The 18,765-nt window shown below is 41.6% G+C and overlaps 2 protein-coding genes across 6 annotated transcripts; one reads left to right on the top strand and one right to left on the bottom strand.

Moving 5' to 3' along the window:
• Positions 1-56: 56 nt before the first annotated feature.
• On the top strand, positions 57-7,913 carry LOC101467535 (E3 ubiquitin/ISG15 ligase TRIM25). The gene is made up of 7 exons (XM_004542909.6): positions 57-895; positions 1,672-1,758; positions 1,861-2,094; positions 6,544-6,703; positions 6,806-6,856; positions 6,945-7,004; positions 7,079-7,913. Exons 1-7 carry the CDS (start codon positions 311-313, stop codon positions 7,603-7,605), a joined length of 1,704 nt encoding a protein of 567 aa, XP_004542966.2. The 5' UTR covers positions 57-310; the 3' UTR covers positions 7,606-7,913.
• On the bottom strand, positions 7,664-18,329 carry eef1da (eukaryotic translation elongation factor 1 delta a (guanine nucleotide exchange protein)). 5 transcript variants are annotated; one of them, XM_076876766.1, is made up of 10 exons: positions 18,217-18,282; positions 17,814-17,834; positions 15,865-16,443; positions 14,613-14,730; positions 12,994-13,032; positions 12,062-12,140; positions 11,087-11,181; positions 10,544-10,729; positions 8,334-8,528; positions 7,664-7,793 (listed from the first exon to the last, which is right to left on the bottom strand). In XM_076876766.1, the coding sequence occupies exons 3-10, from the start codon at positions 16,425-16,427 to the stop codon at positions 7,755-7,757; spliced, it is 1,314 nt and encodes a 437-aa protein (XP_076732881.1). In that variant the 5' UTR covers positions 16,428-16,443; positions 17,814-17,834; positions 18,217-18,282; the 3' UTR covers positions 7,664-7,754. The 5 variants fall into 5 exon arrangements, with proteins under 5 accessions (XP_076732881.1, XP_076732880.1, XP_004542962.2 ...); XM_076876765.1 differs by lacking the exons at positions 17,814-17,834; positions 18,217-18,282 and adding an exon at positions 16,870-16,898; XM_004542905.5 differs by lacking the exons at positions 17,814-17,834; positions 18,217-18,282 and adding an exon at positions 16,870-16,898 and having other exon boundaries at positions 12,994-13,029.
• Between the last annotated feature and the right edge of the window lie 436 nt (positions 18,330-18,765).

Below are 18,765 nucleotides of genomic sequence, written 5' to 3'. Positions count from 1 at the left end.
TGTTTACACATCAGCTCCGTGACCAAAACGCTGGCTCCAGGCACGAAAACAATGCTATTTTCCAGTACAGCCTCATATCAGATTGTATTTAAATGTGATCTCACAGGAGCTTCCCTGATGTGGGACCTGGAGGCGTTTTCTTTGTCAGGCTGGTCTTTGCACAGGCTCTCTGGGACGGCCCATTTGCTTCTTTGCTGGCTGTGATTGGAGGCTTCAGGTTGCAGCAGGTGAAACATGAGAAGCTGCTGTCAGCACACCTGTGAACTACGCCCATCTTTGCCTGTTCTAGTTTCAGTCGAGAGTGCAGGAAATGGCAGCCACAACGATTTCTGTTGAGCAGGACCAGTTCTGCTGTTCAGTGTGCCTGGAGGTGTTAAGAGACCCAGTGACGGTCCCCTGTGGACACAGCTACTGCCTGGAGTGCATTGAAGACTACTGGAACAGGGCGAAGCAGAAAGGTCAGTGGAGCTGTCCTCAGTGCAGGCAGGTGTTCAACCCGAGACCTCTCCTGAGCAGGAACACTGTTCTGGGTGAACTGGTGGAAAAGCTTCAGAAAACTGGATTTCAGGCCGAAAGTCAACAATCCAGCAAACCAGAGGAGGTGAAATGCACTTCATGTACGGTGAGAAAAAGCAAAGCCGTGAAGTCATGCCTTATGTGCGTAGGGTCGTACTGCGCCTCTCACCTGAAAGCCCACGAAGAACGCTTTCGTGGAAAGGGACATAAGCTGATCCCACCTTCGGATCAGCTGAAAGAGAAGCTGTGCCCACAGCACGATAAGTTACTGAGGCTGTACTGTCACAATGACCAGCACTGTGTGTGCTCGCAGTGTGTTAAAGAGAGCCATAAGGGCCATGAAACTGTCTCCGTGGTGGACGAGAGGGCAAAACAGCAGGTGGGTTTGAGCATTTTTCTTTTTTTTGCAATCTTTTCTGAGTGGATTTGAAATTCAAAATGTGCACTTGACCTTCTATTGGCTTTCTAAGACCTTTATTTAGACGGAGAGCTTTTACTGGCAGCACAAATTTGGATTTTAAGGGGAAACTTGTCAAGATTTACATATCAAATCAGTACTTAGGGATAGTACTCCTCAGTCTGTAGAGGTAAGTGTTAAAGCCAGAGAGAGCCAGATGAGGAATGAGAAAGAAAGAAAAACCGACCAATTAGAGGCTGTTACCTGTTAGGCTGCTTGTTGAATATTTTCCTTTTTTCCCAGATAAGGTCATGTGTACAGTCTATGATGTAAGCTCAAAAAACTCTTAATCGACATTTTTGGAAAGCTGAGTTTTGCTGCCAGACCTGTTGAATCAAGGAATCACTTAAAACATATGAAGTAGACTAAGATTGTCTTTAAAGCAACACAAGAAAAGATGAGAACAAAGTCACTGATATGTGTCACTCTGGAAAAGGCTACAAAGTCACAGTGATAGCCATTATATACAAATGAAGAAAACTCAGCATTGAAAATATTGAACACAAGCAGAGTAACGTGTGCTTTGGTCCTGCTGCTGTATCTTGGCTGGAAGACCAAAGGCCTCCTACTGTACTGCCATCCTTTGATTTTTGAAATCAAAACTTTCCACCGTGAAATGCAGCCGCGAAAAATTATTCGCCTAAGCGGCACAGGGGACTGCTCCATGTGATTGATATTCATCTTTTGTATTCTCTTAGAAAAAACTCCAGGAGACCTCTTTGAAGTCTGTGCAGAAACTGAAGGAGAGTGAGAAGGAACTACGATACGTAATCAGATACATCAAGGTGAGTGCATTTCCTCTCCAGGAGCTTTAAAATGTGTCTTTGTCAAAAGTGCAGTTCCAGTGAATCCAGGGGACCAAAAGAGGAAACTTTTATCTTCCACAGCACTCCACGGAGGCTGCACAGGAGGAGAGTGAGAGGATTTTCTCCAAGCTGATCCGATCCATTGAGAAACAGAACAGCGAGGTGAAGGAGCTGATCAGAGTCCAGGGCAAAGCAGCCGTCAGTCAGGCTGAGGAGGAGCTGGAGAAGATACAGAAGGAGATGGCCGAGCTCAAGAGGACCGGCGCTGAGCTGGAGAAGTTCTCTCACACTGAAGACCACATCCACTTTCTTCAGGTGTGAAACTGAAGTTTGAACTAAAAATGTGGGAAAGATTGACTTTTGTTTTTAATCTAACCACAAGTCTCTCTTATAAGGGAAACGTTCAAAGCTTTTTGATATACTTTGCTGATTTGGGGCCCTGAAAGGGGTTTTATAAATACACAATCTGCTCAGTTTAGTGTTCACTTACCTCTTTTGGCTTTGGATGGTGAGGGAAATCCTAATCAGGCAGAAGACAGTGAGGTTATTTCCCATTTTACTAACGTCTAGATAATTTACTTTCACTGTTCCTCTTAAAAATTACTGAAATTAATCACATCTAAAAGTAAGTACACTGTAATTTCTATATTTACTTATGAAGTGAGATTTAACTGAGGATGATAAATAATCCAAATGACACGTGTGCTATCAGCTTTAGCTACTAACACTCAGCGTCTGTTGAAGTGTTTCCAGGATCTCCAGAATCAAGGACAAATCTGAAACTTAGCATGAGAAAAACTGAAGTGAAAACTCAAATTACAAACTTTAAAATTCAGAAGTTGCAGAGTTGCAGTGAACTTCAGTCACACATCATTTGGCAAAGGCACTTTGTAAGGTCCCTTCCCAGAAAGACTCCTGTATGTTTACTGATGCAGAACTATGGAAAAGGTCAAACCTGCCGACTTATGCTTGTCGTCTTATGACCCTGCTTTCCCCTATTTGGATCCATGTTAACCTGAGTAATGTTTGAACTGCAGCCAAATGGCCTATTTATCAAACACATCCAAAGTATTCAGCACGATAATATATTTAAATGTTTTGTCTCCTTTTAATCCTTTTTATTAAATTAAAAATAAATAAATAAAACTTGCTCTTTAATTATGGTCTGGGCTGTAAGCGATTCACCACAACTGTTCTGCGAGCCTTCCTGGTTTATTTACACCTGCTGCATTTGTATTCAAATTAGGGCTGTGCGATATGACCAAAATCTCATATCCCGATATAAGAATTCTATCGTCCGATGACGATTTAAATCACAAAAATGTAACATTTTCTGTAAATTCTGTGAATCTCGGGCAGCTCGGGAAGTGTTTCCAGCTGCGCGTGATGTACCTGGAGTCGAGTGTTTTAACAGATGCATGAAACGATACCAGAGGTGTGGACTCGAGTCACATGACTTGGACTCGAGTCAGACTCGAGTCATTAATTTTATGACTTTAGACTTGACTTGAAAAAATGTTCTAAGACTTGTGACTTGACTTGGACTTTTACACCAATGACTTGGGACTTGAATTGGACTTGAACCGGTTTACTTGAAAAGACTTGATATTTTACCCCAAATATAAAATTTAACTTGCATATTATATAGAGATTGAAAATGTGACGTCATTCACGGATAGAACCGCAAAGGATTCTGGGAACTCGTGGCAAGAGGTACTAGTGCACGCAGGCTTTCAATTAAAATCAGTTATACAGCGATAAAAAGAAACACAAAAATGTCAAGAAGCCGTTGTATTATTAACTGCAATAGCCGGTCGCATGACAGCCACGGGAAGCCGACGAGTAAAGAGATCGGTTGTTATCGGATTACGTCGTTGAAGAGAAATTGTTCGAGCCATGTTTCCGAAGTAACAAAGACGCGACTGGATTGCAGCCATTCAAAGACCAAATATAACGTCCCAGAACCCTCCAGCTCACAGGTTAGTCTGCTCCAAGCATTTACACAAACGTCAGTCTGCTGTTGTAGTTAATACGTCATTTTTCTTAACATAATTGGTGATATAGGTTACAAGCAAGTCTGGCGCTGAACAGAAATTGTCGCGCTATGCTCCTTTGTTTATTGTGCATAAATAGTGAATTGTCCTGACACAATATTGTGTTTCGCTTCTGTTATTATGGTACATTGACAAAAACATACTTTTATTCACAGGATAAAACACGTTTTTTGTATCACTAATTGCCCAGTACGATTACAGCATACAGTATTATTGTCACTGCTACATTTCTGTGATGCTACCAGAAATTATTTCCACTGCTAATTAATTACCGTTGAGCTCAAAGGTCCTATTAATAAACGGTTAACGAATGTGTATTTATGACGACAATTTGTGAGACTTTCCCAGATGAATGTGCCTGATCCCATCTGCCGGTGGATCACTGACTTCCTGACGGACAGGAAGCAGCACGTGAGGCTGGGAAAGAATGTCTCGGACTCCCGGACCATCAGCACCGGCTCCCCTCAGGGCTGTGTTCTTTCTCCTCTGCTCTTCTCCCTGTACACCAACTGCTGCACCTCCACCCACCAGTCTGTCAAGCTAATCAAGTTCGCAGATGACACCACCGTCATTGGGCTCATCTCGGACGGGGACGAGTCTGCCTACAGGAGGGAGGTTGAACGTCTGGTGTCTTGGTGCAGCCACAACAACCTGGTGCTGAATGCCCAGAAGACAGTGGAGATTATTGTGGACTTCAGGAAGCACACAGCCCCACTCCCCCCCATCATCCTGACTGACACCCCCATCACCTCTGTGGACTCATTCCGCTTCCTGGGTACCACCATCACCCAGGACCTGAAGTGGGAGCCCACCATCACCTCCGTCATCAAGAAAGATGGAAGTACGGAAGTACATCCACCCAGCAGAGGATGTACTTCCTGAGGCAGCTGAAGAAATTCAACCTGCCAACACGGACGATGATGCAATTCTACACTGCAATCATCGAGTCCATCCTCACCTCCTCCATCACCGTGTGGTACGCTGGAGCCACTATCAGGGACAAACAGAGACTGCAGCGTGTTGTGCGCTCTGCTGAGAAGGTGATTGGCTGCAGACTCCCATCTCTGCAGGACCTGTACACCTCCAGGACACTGCGGCGTGCAGCCCGGATCTCAGCTGACCCTTCTCACCCTGGACACAGTCTGTTTGACCTGCTCCCCTCAGGCAGGAGGCTCCGGTCCATTCGCACCAGAACCTCTCGCCATAAGAACAGTTTCTTCCCCTCTGCTGTTGGACACATGAACAATAACCACATGTTTGTCCCCGCCACTAACACATGACCCTACGCTGTGTCACTGCATCATTTCATGTTTGGCACTGATCACCACCTGCACTCATGTATATATCTTTCTACGTAGCACTCAGAATTCTTATTCTCATGTATATATCTCATGTATATCTCATGCACATATCTTTCTTTCTACATAGCACTTTAATTCTTATTGTCTGCACTGAAGCACCGCAGCAATTTCCTAATGTTGTAAACCTCAACATCTGGCAATAAACCCATTCTGATTCTGACTGGTAAACTTATGATACGTACGATGGTCTTTCGTTCTACACGGTGCATTTCAAGGTCCTGCACCCATCCGGCGGTAAACTGTACCTGGGCTTGTTGCAGTGACCTGAAGTTACTAAACTTCATGAGTGTATGCGCTCACTCCAAGAACCGTATGATTATAAATATGCATATAAATATGCTAAGATGAGATAGCTGACTTCATCTAACTAGCAAATGTTGTCCAGGCTACGTTGGTGATGCAGTTTTTTTTAATGTGTATGATATTTTTGTCATGCGATTTTAAAGCTGGTCCTACAAGCGCATCCAAGAATAACATGCAGCTTATCTCAGAACTGTCGGTGAAAATTATTCTTGGAGCTAGGTTTAATTGAGCTGCATTTTAAAGAGGTGCAATTTCACAATTTGTGTATATTTTCTAAGTTCACTATTTTGTCATGTGTTGAGAAAAACACAGATTTTAAAATTACATGGTCTAATATTTACATTTAGCATAACTGCAACATTCTTTTTTCGTTTTTTTTTTAAAGACTTGAAAGGACTTGAAATTCAAAGTTTCAGACTTGTGACTTGACTCGGACTTTTACACCAGTGACTTGAGACTCGACTCTGACTTGCCTGACATTACTTGAGACTTGACTTGAGACTTGAGGATAAAGACTTGAGACTTACTTGAGACTTGCAAAACAATGACTTGGTCCCACCTCTGAACGATACATTTTTAGACATAAGTTGTAACGGCCGTTTTCTTTGAGTATTTATTACACGGCGCGCTGCGGGGAAAAGCCTGTTCTAACGATTGACTCTAAGGTTTATTTTTTAGCACATGGCGGATCTTTTTTTACTTCTCATCCGTAAATAATCTGCTCTTTCACGTGATTCAGTTTATTTTGAAAAGTCTCAACAGGATCCTGAGCTTTATTGTGAAAGGTTTATATGGAAAATAAACAAGCGGACACACGATAGTGTTACCATCATTGTTGCTAATGCATAAAAACAGGCGCTTGTCCGTCCACAGTGTGGTTATATTAAATATAAGAGAGAACTTTAAGAAATTAATATAGCCACTACAGTGACCGTCAAAACGATGAAAAAAAAAAAATATTGCCGTAAACAGTTGTGGTCATCCGATATATATTGTTATATCCAACAGCCCTAATTCAAATGCTGTTGTGTTGAATGTTTTTGCAGAAGTGCAAGTCTCTTCACTTCCCTACAAAGCCCGTGGAGATGCCCAGCACTGATGCGCTTCATTATTTGATGTATAAAACCACGAAAGGGGCGCTGGTTAACCTGAAGGACAATCTGGATGATACACTTCAAAAAGAATTCTCCAAAATATCTGAAAAGGGTAAGTAGTGACGTAAATGTACCCTTTACTTCACTTCTCATTGCAACACACACGATTTACAAAGAAACCCCAACACCTTTATTTTCTAATTTACATTTTCAGTCACTTTACTGAAAGAAAGCAGCAGTAAGAACAACTCTGAAAAGTCTAAAGGTGAGATTTACTAAACCTCACACACAAAAACAACTTAGAAAACTGTCACTTAAATTTAATTTAACCCTTTATCCTCTAAATCTAACAGTTAAAGACGCTGACATACCCTACAACTCAGAACCAAAGACGAGAGCTGATTTTCTTCAATGTGAGTACGATCATTTACAAATCATACCACCATCAAATACAGTCATCTGTAGCACACGCTCATCTTCTGTCCAGATTACAACGATATAATCCTGGACCCGAACACTGCCAACTCTTACTTGTGCTTCTCTGACGGGCAACGAGCCGTGACCACACGCGCCGACCCGCAGCCCTACGCGGACCACCCAGACCGCTTCACCAGCTGGGCACAGGTGCTGTGTAAGGCCGGGATGGCTGGACGCTGCTACTGGGAGATCGAGTGGACCGGAAACGGAGGGGTTTCCGTCGGCGTGTGCTACAAGAACATGAGCCGGGCCGGAGGAGGGAGCGAGTGCAAGCTGGGGCACAACTCTAAATCGTGGAGCCTGGACTGCTCACCCACAGCCTGCTCATTTCAGCACAATAAGGAGAGCATGACTCTCAGTGCCCAGTGTGCTTGCAGAATAGGAGTGTATCTAGATTTCAGAGGTGGGACTTTATCCTTCTTTAATGTTTCTGATGCAATGGTTCTGCTTCACAAAGAGAAGATCACATTCACGCAGCCTCTATACCCTGGATTCTGGGTGGGGCTGGGCTCCACTTTGAAGCTGTGCTCAATTTAACATGTGAAGACAGGCAGAATAATTCATTTCAGTGAGAATGAGGAAACTGAGGCAGATGTTTGTGCTCAAAGATTTGCTTTTCTTTTTATTAACCACACACCCGCAGCAGCAACAACACTTTGGTGGAGCAGGTGAAGGGCTGGAGGAGCTTAGATCTTATTGAAGGCAGCAACATCGACACTCTGGATCTACAGAGGAAGAAAGAATTGAATGCAAAGTCAGTTATTGCAACATATTTATGCTATTAAGATTTAATGTAATGAAAGCCATTATTTAAATAAAGTTGTTTTACTGATTAACTTACAAAACTGGTAAAAGATGCTTTTTGTGATGAGTGAGTGAGAAGTCTTCACTAAATGTTTACTGCAATATATGATTTCTTGCACCAATGATTAAAAAGTAAAATGAATTTTCGATTCATATCTCAGAGCAGAATAAAAGATAACGACTAGATTCATGAATGGAGAGTTAGGAGTCCATAAAGAGGAGGAAACCACCTCTTTAATAAACAAAAACAAACCTATCTATATATAGATAATCTTATTACAAAGGATGTAAGCATTTTTGGAGAAACAATATTTGTCTGGTGAAAGGAGGGAACCATTTCTAATCTGAACACTGGCATGTAAAACTCTCGTCCAGCTGCATTGTGACAACTGTTGCATAAATGTAAGTTAAAACATGGCTCAACACCACAAACTGTTTACACCTCTGTGATTGTTACTTACATAGTCCTCAAACTTGGTGATCTCCTCTTCCAGGATGTCTGTGCCAACTTTATCGTCCTCAACCACACAGCTGATCTGCAGCTTCTTGATGCCATAGCCGACTGGCACCAGCTTGGAAGCTCCCCACAGGAGCCCGTCCATCTGCACCGAGCGCACACACTCCTCCAGCTTAGCCATATCCGTCTCATCGTCCCACTAAACACACACAAGAAGGGGAGAGACACAAATACCAATCGGGTTCAATGACACAGCTCACATTACAGTTAAAATGTATCGCTTAAAAGTTTTTAAAAAATTTTTTCCTCTTCAACAATCATTACTATTACAGACTAGTCAGTTTTTCAGGATTTACCAGAAAAAAAACAAAACAAAAAAACCCCCAAAACCCTTAACCACGAATAAAATGTATCAAATTAAAATTTTAAAGAAAAACTTGCACATGTGAAAATCTTTTATGGTTCGATAGATAGTAGGGGTGCAACGATACACAAAATTCACGGTTCGGTTCGATACTTTGGTGTCACGGTTCGATATTTTTTCGATACAAAAAAAATGTTCATGCCTTTTTAATTTGTCATTTATTAAAATTATAAACATATATTTTAACTCAAAAGTACAGTTTTTAAATTTAACCCTAACCCTTGACAGCGAATGCGCACCTGCGGACCACTTATGTGCAGCCCTGGTTATTTAGCTCGTCATATTACAGCCACAGAAATTATTTTGTCCATGAAACCATAAAGCTGCACTTTCTTTTTGCCTTATAGTCTGATTTGTCATAACTTCTCCGTTTTGTGGTAAGCTTTTCTTTGGCTGTCACTTCTTCACCCTGACCTGTCTTATTTGGCTCAGCAGAACTAAAATATATATCTGTCTGTGAAGGTTCTCAGTCATCCAGGTCATCGTAGTCAAATATAAATCCTGCTGCTTTTACAGACGCACTCACATAAGCTCAGCGATTCTCTGCGCGATCAACCTCTCACATGTTTAAGCTTGCTGCGGGAGATTTCACTTGTCATGTTTGCATAGTAAGCTAACGATTAATAAGACGATGTCAGAGGAATTGGTGCACAAATTATCATCACTCACAGATCAGTGCTGTCGCTCTCTATGCACAGTTCGCACGATTGCAAAGTGAAAGCAAAAAAACAAGCGCAAATTCAAACGCGATTTCAATATGTCACATATTGACAGTGGCTCACCGATGCCAATGACATAATTACCCAGCTACATTTCTGAAAGAATGCAAAAGCATTGACATATATTTTTCCTACAATAGCCCGACGGGCAGGGCAGAGATAGATTTTGGTAGCCCGACTGAAAAAAAAAAAAAAAAAAAAAAAAAAAAAAAAAAAAAAAAAAAAAAAAAAATCGCTAGCTCCAGGACGTCGGGCTAGCGATATTGCAAGCCCTGTATCTGATTGAGGAATCACTCATCTTTGGAAAAGAGAGTTTATTACAGAGAAATGTCTCTTTCCAAAATAAAAGCTATACTATCCGCTTCTTCTGGGCTATATTCTCAGCAGCATAAGGAGAATCATGTGCTAACAGCTGTCTAAATGACTCGGCTAAAGTTAGTAGCATGCTTGTTGTTTTTGTCTTTGCACTAGGATGATGTCGGCGTAAATGTGCAGTCATATTCGTTGTGTTCCCACTAGTGCTTTCAGGTTAATCTCGTTGAAATGACCTTAACGCCACAACGCGGCAAATCTCCGTTAACGAGCTACCGCTGATCGCCCCGTGCATGGGGCTAGACGGCCAACACGTTAACGAGCTAACTGCGCTAACACACTAGTTCCCACCCATGTAATTGAGCATTGCATGGCACATCCAACATACTGTTTTACTTTAGTCCATGACTCGCTTACCTTCAGGGTCATACGTCACATGAAAACCAAAATAATTCCAAACGCCAGATCTGAATGAGGGTGGGGGAGGTCCATGTGTCTTGCTAGCTTGCCCTGCGCTCTTCCTTCTGACTATGCTGTCTGTGTTGAGCGCTCAGTGGATCTGCGCTCGACAGTGCAGCCTAGGCGGAGTAGTCGAACGCAGATTCACTGAGCGCTCAACACAGACAGCATCGTCGGAAGGAAAGTTGATAAAATTACAAATGTTGTATTGTTCGATACATATGCGTACCGAACCGAAAGCACGGTATCGAACGGTTCAATATCGATACGAATATCGTTGCACCCCTAATAGATACTTACAGGTTTGACATCCAGCAGGATGGATGACTTAGCAATGAGAGCTGGTTTCTTTGCCTTCTTGGCTGCGTAGGCCTCCAAGCGCTCCTGCTTTATACGTTCTGCCTCCTCATCTTCCTCGTCGCTGCCAAACAAGTCTATGTCATCATCGTCACCATTTATCACTTTTTCCTGTTTGACTGGAGCAACCTGGACAATGCAGATGGAAAAAAGGGAATAGATGGTGTATTTTACAAATAGTCTTTCTAGTGCGTGACTCAAAACATCACAGTGAAAGGCATGAAGGAAAGGAACTTCAATTGATTATATGAAATAAGGAAGGGGCGCAGGTACAAGATATTTGAATAAAAATACAAAGGACAAGGACACACACACACGACAGAAGATTAAAGAAATGACTTCAAATCAAAACCAAAAGTGTGATCTGCCAGTGTACACGTTTCCCTTTTGATTAACATCAAAACTTGAATTCAAGTACAGAGAAGATTTGTAGGACCCCCCGAAAGACGTCTGTTTTAGAAGCTATGAACATCCCACAGCATCTACCTTTGCAGCAGGGATGGCTGCTGGTGTTGGGCTCTTCTCCAGCACAGCCACTCTGGACTCTAGCTTCTGCAGGGTTGCCCTCATCTCAACCACCACTACACAAGCAAACACAAAGTCAAAGTCAAATACATGCATTTGCCACTTGGGGGCAGCAAAAACGAGCTTACAAATAAGGGTACATCTCAAGCTGGTATGTATAGGTTATCAGGGTTGACTTTGACACATTCAAATCTGTTTGTGCTGGTTTACGATCCCTCATCAGCCTCTCCACATTTTGCTTTGAACTTCTCCACAGTTTCCTACATTTTTGTAACAGTAATAGCCAAATTGATTGTTTACCACCATTCATCATGGGTGTGTACACCCTGCAGACAGATGTATGCATGTAAGAAAAGACTGAACCTGTCAAGATGATTAAGTAAACCCTTTAAATAGATTTGCACTAAACAGTTTTTTTTTTGGGTGATTCAGATTCCAGACACCTTTAAGGTCAACCTGATACTGGTTTTGGCCGATTTTGATCATGAAAGCTACAAACTGAGAATCTGCTCAACCACGGGGTTTGTTTGTTTAAAAAAAAAAAAAAAAAAAAAAAAAAAAAGTTTCTTTAAAAGAAATTAGTTTTAATTTCATGGAATTAAACTTTTGACTTTGTGTCCTGATCAATCTGCTCATTAACATCACTGCAATAAACAGACAAACTACAACTGTTGTGGTCTGCGTCGTAGCAATGTGCACACTTGTGTACAGGCAAACATCTGGGTGCAGCAGCTTGGCGCACTGATGTATCAAGGCTCACTGTCCTGACAGATAAGCTGCAAACCTAACTGAAGGAACACCAAAAAACCTCATCTTGAAACTGTGCAACACGTCTGACTGCCGCCCTGCAATATTTTACTACGAGCAGCTCTTTTATAATGTCATGTTTTATTTCGATAAAATCTTGAACATGTGTATTATAGTTTAAGCACAAACCTTTGTGCAGGGTCTGGTTCTCCAGCTCCAGGCTCTTCATGCGTGAAACCAGCTCCTGGTCTCCTGCATGTGAGGATGACTGCGGGAAGAACACCACAAATTAACACCAAGAGTCACACTGCAGGACAGCAAACACAGCAACAAATGCATTAACGCACAGGTCAAGAACAAACCCAAGGCTGATGTGAAAAAGCAAGCAAAACCAAAAAACATGCAGGGGTTAAAAAAAAAAAAAAAAAAAAAAAAAAAAAAAAAAAAAGATTTAAACACAAAACGCTGATTAGAAATCAACTCCATCTCCAATGAATTTTGAAGCAGAACAAGATTGCTTCTTTCCGAGTCAGATTGATAGTAATTCATCATTAGCCTCCAGCCTGTTAACAAAGAGATTGAAAGCAAACTGCTTTAAAATGGGGAACAGAAATACAACACTCGCCAAAAAACAAACAAAAACAAAACAAAATAAAGAAAAAAAAAGAAAAAAATCCCAAAACAAGTTTATGGTGACTGACAGTATAATGAAAGCTCTCTTTTCCTTTAAATTGTCATCTGCCTTTTTAACCTTCTGCTTCCAGTCTTTAACAAAGCTGGGAGGCTGATACTGACCTTATCCAACTCGAACTCTCAGAAAACAGTTTGCTTCCAAGAATCATTAGCAGTTTGATCAAAACTGATAATCACAACTATAATCATAACACAATGTCTAGAATAAATGAAATCAGCTTTATTAGAAGCAGTCTAAATCAATTATATTGACAGACATAGAAAAGGAAGCTGGATGGCGAGAGGTGGTGGAACAGGATGAGATACCATGATGTCGTGATGAATAACACACTCCAGGTCAGGCAGCAGCAGACGCAGCCAGCATTGCTGTCTCATTCATGCAGCATTTCCAGCATTGCCTGAGCAGCAAAGCTGTGCGACCGACTTACGTTTCTGTGCCGCCGTTTCTGCTGGCGACCTTTGGCCTGCTGCACGCCAGTTATCACCAGCACCCGGTGATGTAAAGGGTAAATGAGGGGGGAAACATGAAAACAACAGGAAAAGTAGAAGATGTAGGTACAAAGAGATCAATATTTTACAATTTATTGGGATACTACTGTCAACTGGTGCTCATATTTACATGCACGAAAGAATAAAAGCGGACCAACTACAGGTTGTCCTCCTTGCTCCCCCCATGAAAATAAGTTCTTATAAACCTCACCTTAAACCAAAGAAATAGTCTTGTCCTTTCCCCCCCACTGAAACTAAAGTCTGTGTCATTTTTCCATTACTGGTCCTCAAACAAACAATCTTTGTATTACAGTGAAAGAAGTTACCATATTTGTAAGTAACAACTGTAGCCTGGTGATAACCAAAATAGTTCATTTTAATCTTGATCACTAACATTAGATTTTTAAGAAGGAATCTCGTATTAATAAAGGAGAGGAGGAACAATTACAACAATTACGTGCAAGACCCGTTTTTGAAACGACACCAACGTATACTGCTAGCAAAACATTAAAAACCACTGATGATGATTATGATTATTATAAAACAAAAACTGGTACTACACGGCATGTGAATGCTCAATATGGACTGCACAAAATGTTGCCATTTACACTTCAATTCCACATTATGACACGGTGAACATCTGCAGTTCATGCACAATGTGGTACTCACTCTACATTTTCCTAGTGGATTTAGCAATGTCCTGCATGATGGCATCATCTCACCTAACCCGCAGGCACGTGTGGGAAAAGAGCTAATGAAGTAGAAGCAGTCAAAGACAAAGCAGTGTGCAGGACTGACAAAAGTGGGGCGACTGGTTTAATAAAGGCTTCCCCCCCCCTCCCTTTTCCTTCTGTAAAATAGAGGCAACCCTTACACCCTCCCACCCAAAAAACAAAAACAAAAAAAACCCCACACACACAAAACTTGTCTTATTTGCATTTGATGTAGCAATACAAAAGTTACAGACTCTGGGAGCAGACCTGAGGGTACATGAGCCTGGCACGATGGCCTAACCAGCAGCTCATGCTGCCGATGTAATCCCCCACACACTTGTGTCCTGAGACGTGACCTTTCATTTAAACTTTTTCCAACCTGATTCAATAAAATGCACTGACATGTCTACCTGTGGAGCCCTCAAGCAACATCAGTTGTAGAGATCTATAAATAACTCTGCACATAAAATCAAGACTATCTGCATGTGGTTCTTTTCATTGTTTTCCCAGCATTATATAGAAACTCCAAGAACTGCTGCAGCAGCCCTGAGAAGATAAGACAGCTGCCAAACCACCTGACCCTCTTGCTAGTACAAGCCACTTCTAAATCGAGAGGCTTAACTCACATGCACACAGCTGCTCCAGGCTGCCATGAGCTGTGACAGAAGATGATGTAACTACTGCCTGAATCAACAGGACACTGTCTAAAAGGGAGCTGCGCTGCCACCGACAGGAGGGCATGAACCAAAAGAGAGTCAGGCAGAATAGCTCTGAGTAAAGACTACAGATTAAAACCCTCTAAAAGTGTTTAGCATTTAAGAAATGGATTGATGAAGTTTCTGTACCTGCTGCGTGGCAGGTCCGTTGACTCCCTCGTAGAAACGCTTTTCTGCCTCATCGTAGCGGTTTTTGTCAAACCAGATGCTTTCTGTGGTAAGGCAGATCAGTCCACTCATGTTAGTACTGAAAAAGAATAAGAATTCATGAGAGATTTAGCAATTCAACAGAACAGTTTGATAATTTATATGCAAACCACGAGACAAGAATTTTAGGCGTTATAGCCAAACTGCTGAGACGGAAAGCAACGTAACAACTTTGACAGCCGTTCGATTGATTTTGCTGTATTACAGGTTACAACAGCAGGAACTACAGGTGAAGTTTGACACTGCAGTTAGTTTCTCCCCAATGCTTTCAGCTACAGCTGTAAGATGACAACAAATGAATGGTTAAATGAAACCTATGATTTACCCCTGTCACATTCAGCTCGTGAATTACTGCAGCAGTCAGTCATCAGTCTACACACTCACACAAACAGAGTTGCCTGATCAGCAGAGTCTGGATTACTGAACAAAAGGCTAGTCACTGCCTGCCAACAACCCCCCCTGACTACACATACCATTACCCTTGAAAGGGGAGAACTGTATACAACTAACTTGGGCATTCCTTTGTAGTCGACACCTGACAGTTACAATTGAAGAGTCAAACAGGAAAAAAAAAAGAAAAGCACAGGCATTGCAAATCCATGCAGCACACGTCTTAATGAAATGAAGCATTTCCATTATGAGAATAAGTTTAATGCTAATTATCTCCTGTTGTAAGTCACATGTGAGAAAGTCCCAACCTGGCCACCCCGACATCGTCTGGACTCCATGTGTGAAAACAAATATGTACAGGCACACAAGGGTCAGAAAGGTGGGTTTTTTTTAATGTTCCGAATCTAAAAATAAGCGTAACACTAGCAGCTGGTAAATAAGAGGGTTGGGAAAAGCAACTGTGGCATTTTTACTGGATTGAACAAACTTTGAATAACCCCATATTAACATACGTTGGTTCCATATGCAGTACATGTCCACCTGCCCTCAACACACGTAAGTTCAACCAGAAGGTCTATGTATGGGGAGAAAAAAAAAAAAAAAAAAAAAAAAAACCCACCCACACACACACACACACACACACACACACACACACACACACGTACGTAGAAGTCAGCATAAACAGCCAACACACAGGAAAAAAAAAAAAAAAAAAAAAAAAAAGAAGTGTTAAATGAGCCAAAAAGCACACGTCACATCTCACTCCATGACAGAGGTGTCATACTTGTCCCGTTTGGGCTTGCTTTCCGTCTCAGAGATGCCCCTCTTCCTTGGGTGTGGTCCCCTGCTACCTTTGCCCCCCTGCTCTGTCTCAGAGGAGGTGCGATTGCGGCCTTTGCCAATCTGACGGTGGGGCGTACCGGAGGCCTTCACTGTGGTGACAGAGGGTCCTTGACCCTGCAGGTGACTTTGATTGGGTCTGGAGTGATAGAGCAAGAATCCTCTGGTGTTTGGGCTCCGGGGAGAGGACGACAGCAGTCCGCCACTCTCAACCTGATCGTGAATATTGCGGTTGTACCACACTGCCTCTGCCTGCAAACCCTGCAGCACGGGGCTTTGACCATACGAGCCACTCGCCTCCACTGAGGAGCTCAACCATTCCTCTTCAGCCCCAGAGCTCTCCGACTGGGACAGACGCGTGTGACGACGCAGCCTCCCAAACTGGACGTTGTCTCCACTAATGATGCCCCTCTCCAGGGCGGGAACACTACCCTGCCTGAAGGTTCCCATAGGTACAGCGTTCTGAGGGGCTCTGCTTTGCTGATGATTTTGACAAGACTGATCCATTTCTTTACTTGCTTGTCTTTTTTGGATTGTTTGGAGAGAAAAGAAGCAACAGGTGGAAACTAGAGCCATTAGTTCAGCGTGAAGGTGGTACTGCACTCACACTCACTGGTCAGTCAATAGTTTATTTACATAAGATTTGATGAATAAATGTTTATGAAATAATGCAGAGAAAGGTTACAAAATAGACTTTCATCTCACACCGGACAAGCCATGCCAAAACAAACCAGACCCAACTTCAGGTTAGGTTTTGCTTACAGTATTTCCCTCGTGTCCATTTCAAATCAAGTTGTTTATTATCATTTAAGGTGTAAAAATTAAAATAAAGACAGATATGCTGTAAAACTAGAAAAAGGCCACTCCCGTTAGACACAGCAGGACAAGAAAACACTGTTTATGCCTTAACTAAGACAAAACAGTCATTTTAACTCAGTTTGTAGCTCACCTTTGCTTTGGCATGATGGGGATAAAGTACAGTGCCTATTGCAAAATTGGATATTGAAATAATTCACTGTTTACTCAGAATTCATTCCTAAGACATCAAAACAAACAGACAAACTTGCAGTCACATAGCAGGTGTTCAGTGATCGGCCACAAAATTAAAACCATTGGCAGGTAAAAAATGAATTAAACAGATCACCTGCTTGCAGTGCATTGGCACACTGGGTTTGGCATTCAAGTAGATGTTACTTTTACTTTTCAACCAAGGACACCCTGCCAAATAACAATGACAGTCCCAGCACAATGCACACTACTCTGGAAAGGCTTGAGGAACAATAGAAAACCCAAGGTTTTCTACTTGGGCTCAAACTTAAAGCTAAACACATCACCTACAGGATGTGTTGAAACAAGCCTAAATCATGAGAACCTCCACCTTAAAAAGACTTTGAAGCCGCTGCCAGACTGTGTGGACAAAGTAGCTCTGGATAGAGCCGGTTTTAATATTGTGGCTGATTATTGTAGTCTCATTTGACAGTTTATTAGGTACATCTTCTTAAAACAAGTACAGATTTAACCTTTTCAAGACATTTTCAATGGTTAGCCATCATTTTGAAGGATGTAGTTTGATCTAAAACAATTCGTTCTGACAGTACTCTCTGCACTCACTTTTCAAACAAAAACCACAAACATGCACGAACTTTTCAATGCTAATGTCTTTGAGCTTTGCACGAAATAAGGGGGGGGAAATGATCTACAAGACAAACTAATTAGTGAATATTGAGTCGCTGACAAAAATACTAGAAACATGTTTAAGAAAAAAAAAATGTATAAATAAATCAGTTCCAAACTGTCAAATGAGTGTTAACTACTTTAATTGTCACCAGAATGCAAAATCCAGTGCATGTGTTAAAGTATTAGTTGAAAAGTAGCCTCAACATCGACACTCACCTTGTTAACTAGAATACGAAGCTAATGTGCAACAGAGAAACAAGAGAGCCTCTGAAATTCAATTTAATATTAAAAACCTTTGTGATAAAGCTACAGAAGTGCCAAAAGGATAGGGGGAACCCAAAAGAAAAGTACAATTCACGAGCAACAGAAGTCTCTAACTGTGATGCATTTCTAATCAAAGTAGCAGTAACGACCGTAAATATCACTGATGGCTTACGCCGGTTGCTTGCACTCTCTGACATTAGCCAAAGTTTCTCACAGTACCACCAACTTGTAGTTCAGCTGACCACGTGGCGTTAAAAAAAAAACTTTAATTTCCGAATAAGTTGCAGAGTTAACAATCATCTTACTTTTTAAAAAATGTTCCACATGTGAAAAAATACAACTTTAATGTACTTACTGTTGGTTTAATTCGACGTTTTATGACTAAGAAGAAGTCCTTTAGCGTGCCGCCTCGGCTGTAATCCGACGGTAGAAGAGGACTCACGTTAACAGGCACCCTCTATTCTTCAGTGGCGGAGGGGGGAGGACGTTAGCGTTTTAACGACTTTAACGATATTTTAAACGCTTATCTAACATTTATATAAAATAACATAAGTCAAAAACAAGAAATAAAACATGCTGCAAGTTTACTAATTCTCACAATAAAGGGAATTCACTTTTTAGCTAACATTAAAGCACAAAATTGGTAGAATCCATTTTGCTCAAAGACTTCATTACCCATGAACCTCCAGGAACTGCATAGCAGAATACGTTAGCTGTCAGCTGTCTCAGTTTACTGATGTTTTGGCAGGCTGTGCCGCCTTCCTCAGCACATTATCTTTTATATTACTTTAAAAAGGTATGCAGGTCTCCCCACCCCCTCTCCTGTTTATAAAAAAATAAATAAATAAATAAATAAATAAATAAATAAAAGCAAAAATAACTCAAACGAATTAGCCAAATATAT

This window comes from Maylandia zebra, linkage group LG18 (genome assembly GCF_041146795.1).
Source record: "Maylandia zebra isolate NMK-2024a linkage group LG18, Mzebra_GT3a, whole genome shotgun sequence".
Classification (NCBI taxonomy): domain Eukaryota; kingdom Metazoa; phylum Chordata; class Actinopteri; order Cichliformes; family Cichlidae; genus Maylandia; species Maylandia zebra.
Note: the sequence above shows the minus strand (reverse complement) of the source record. Positions and strands in the feature narration are given on the sequence as shown.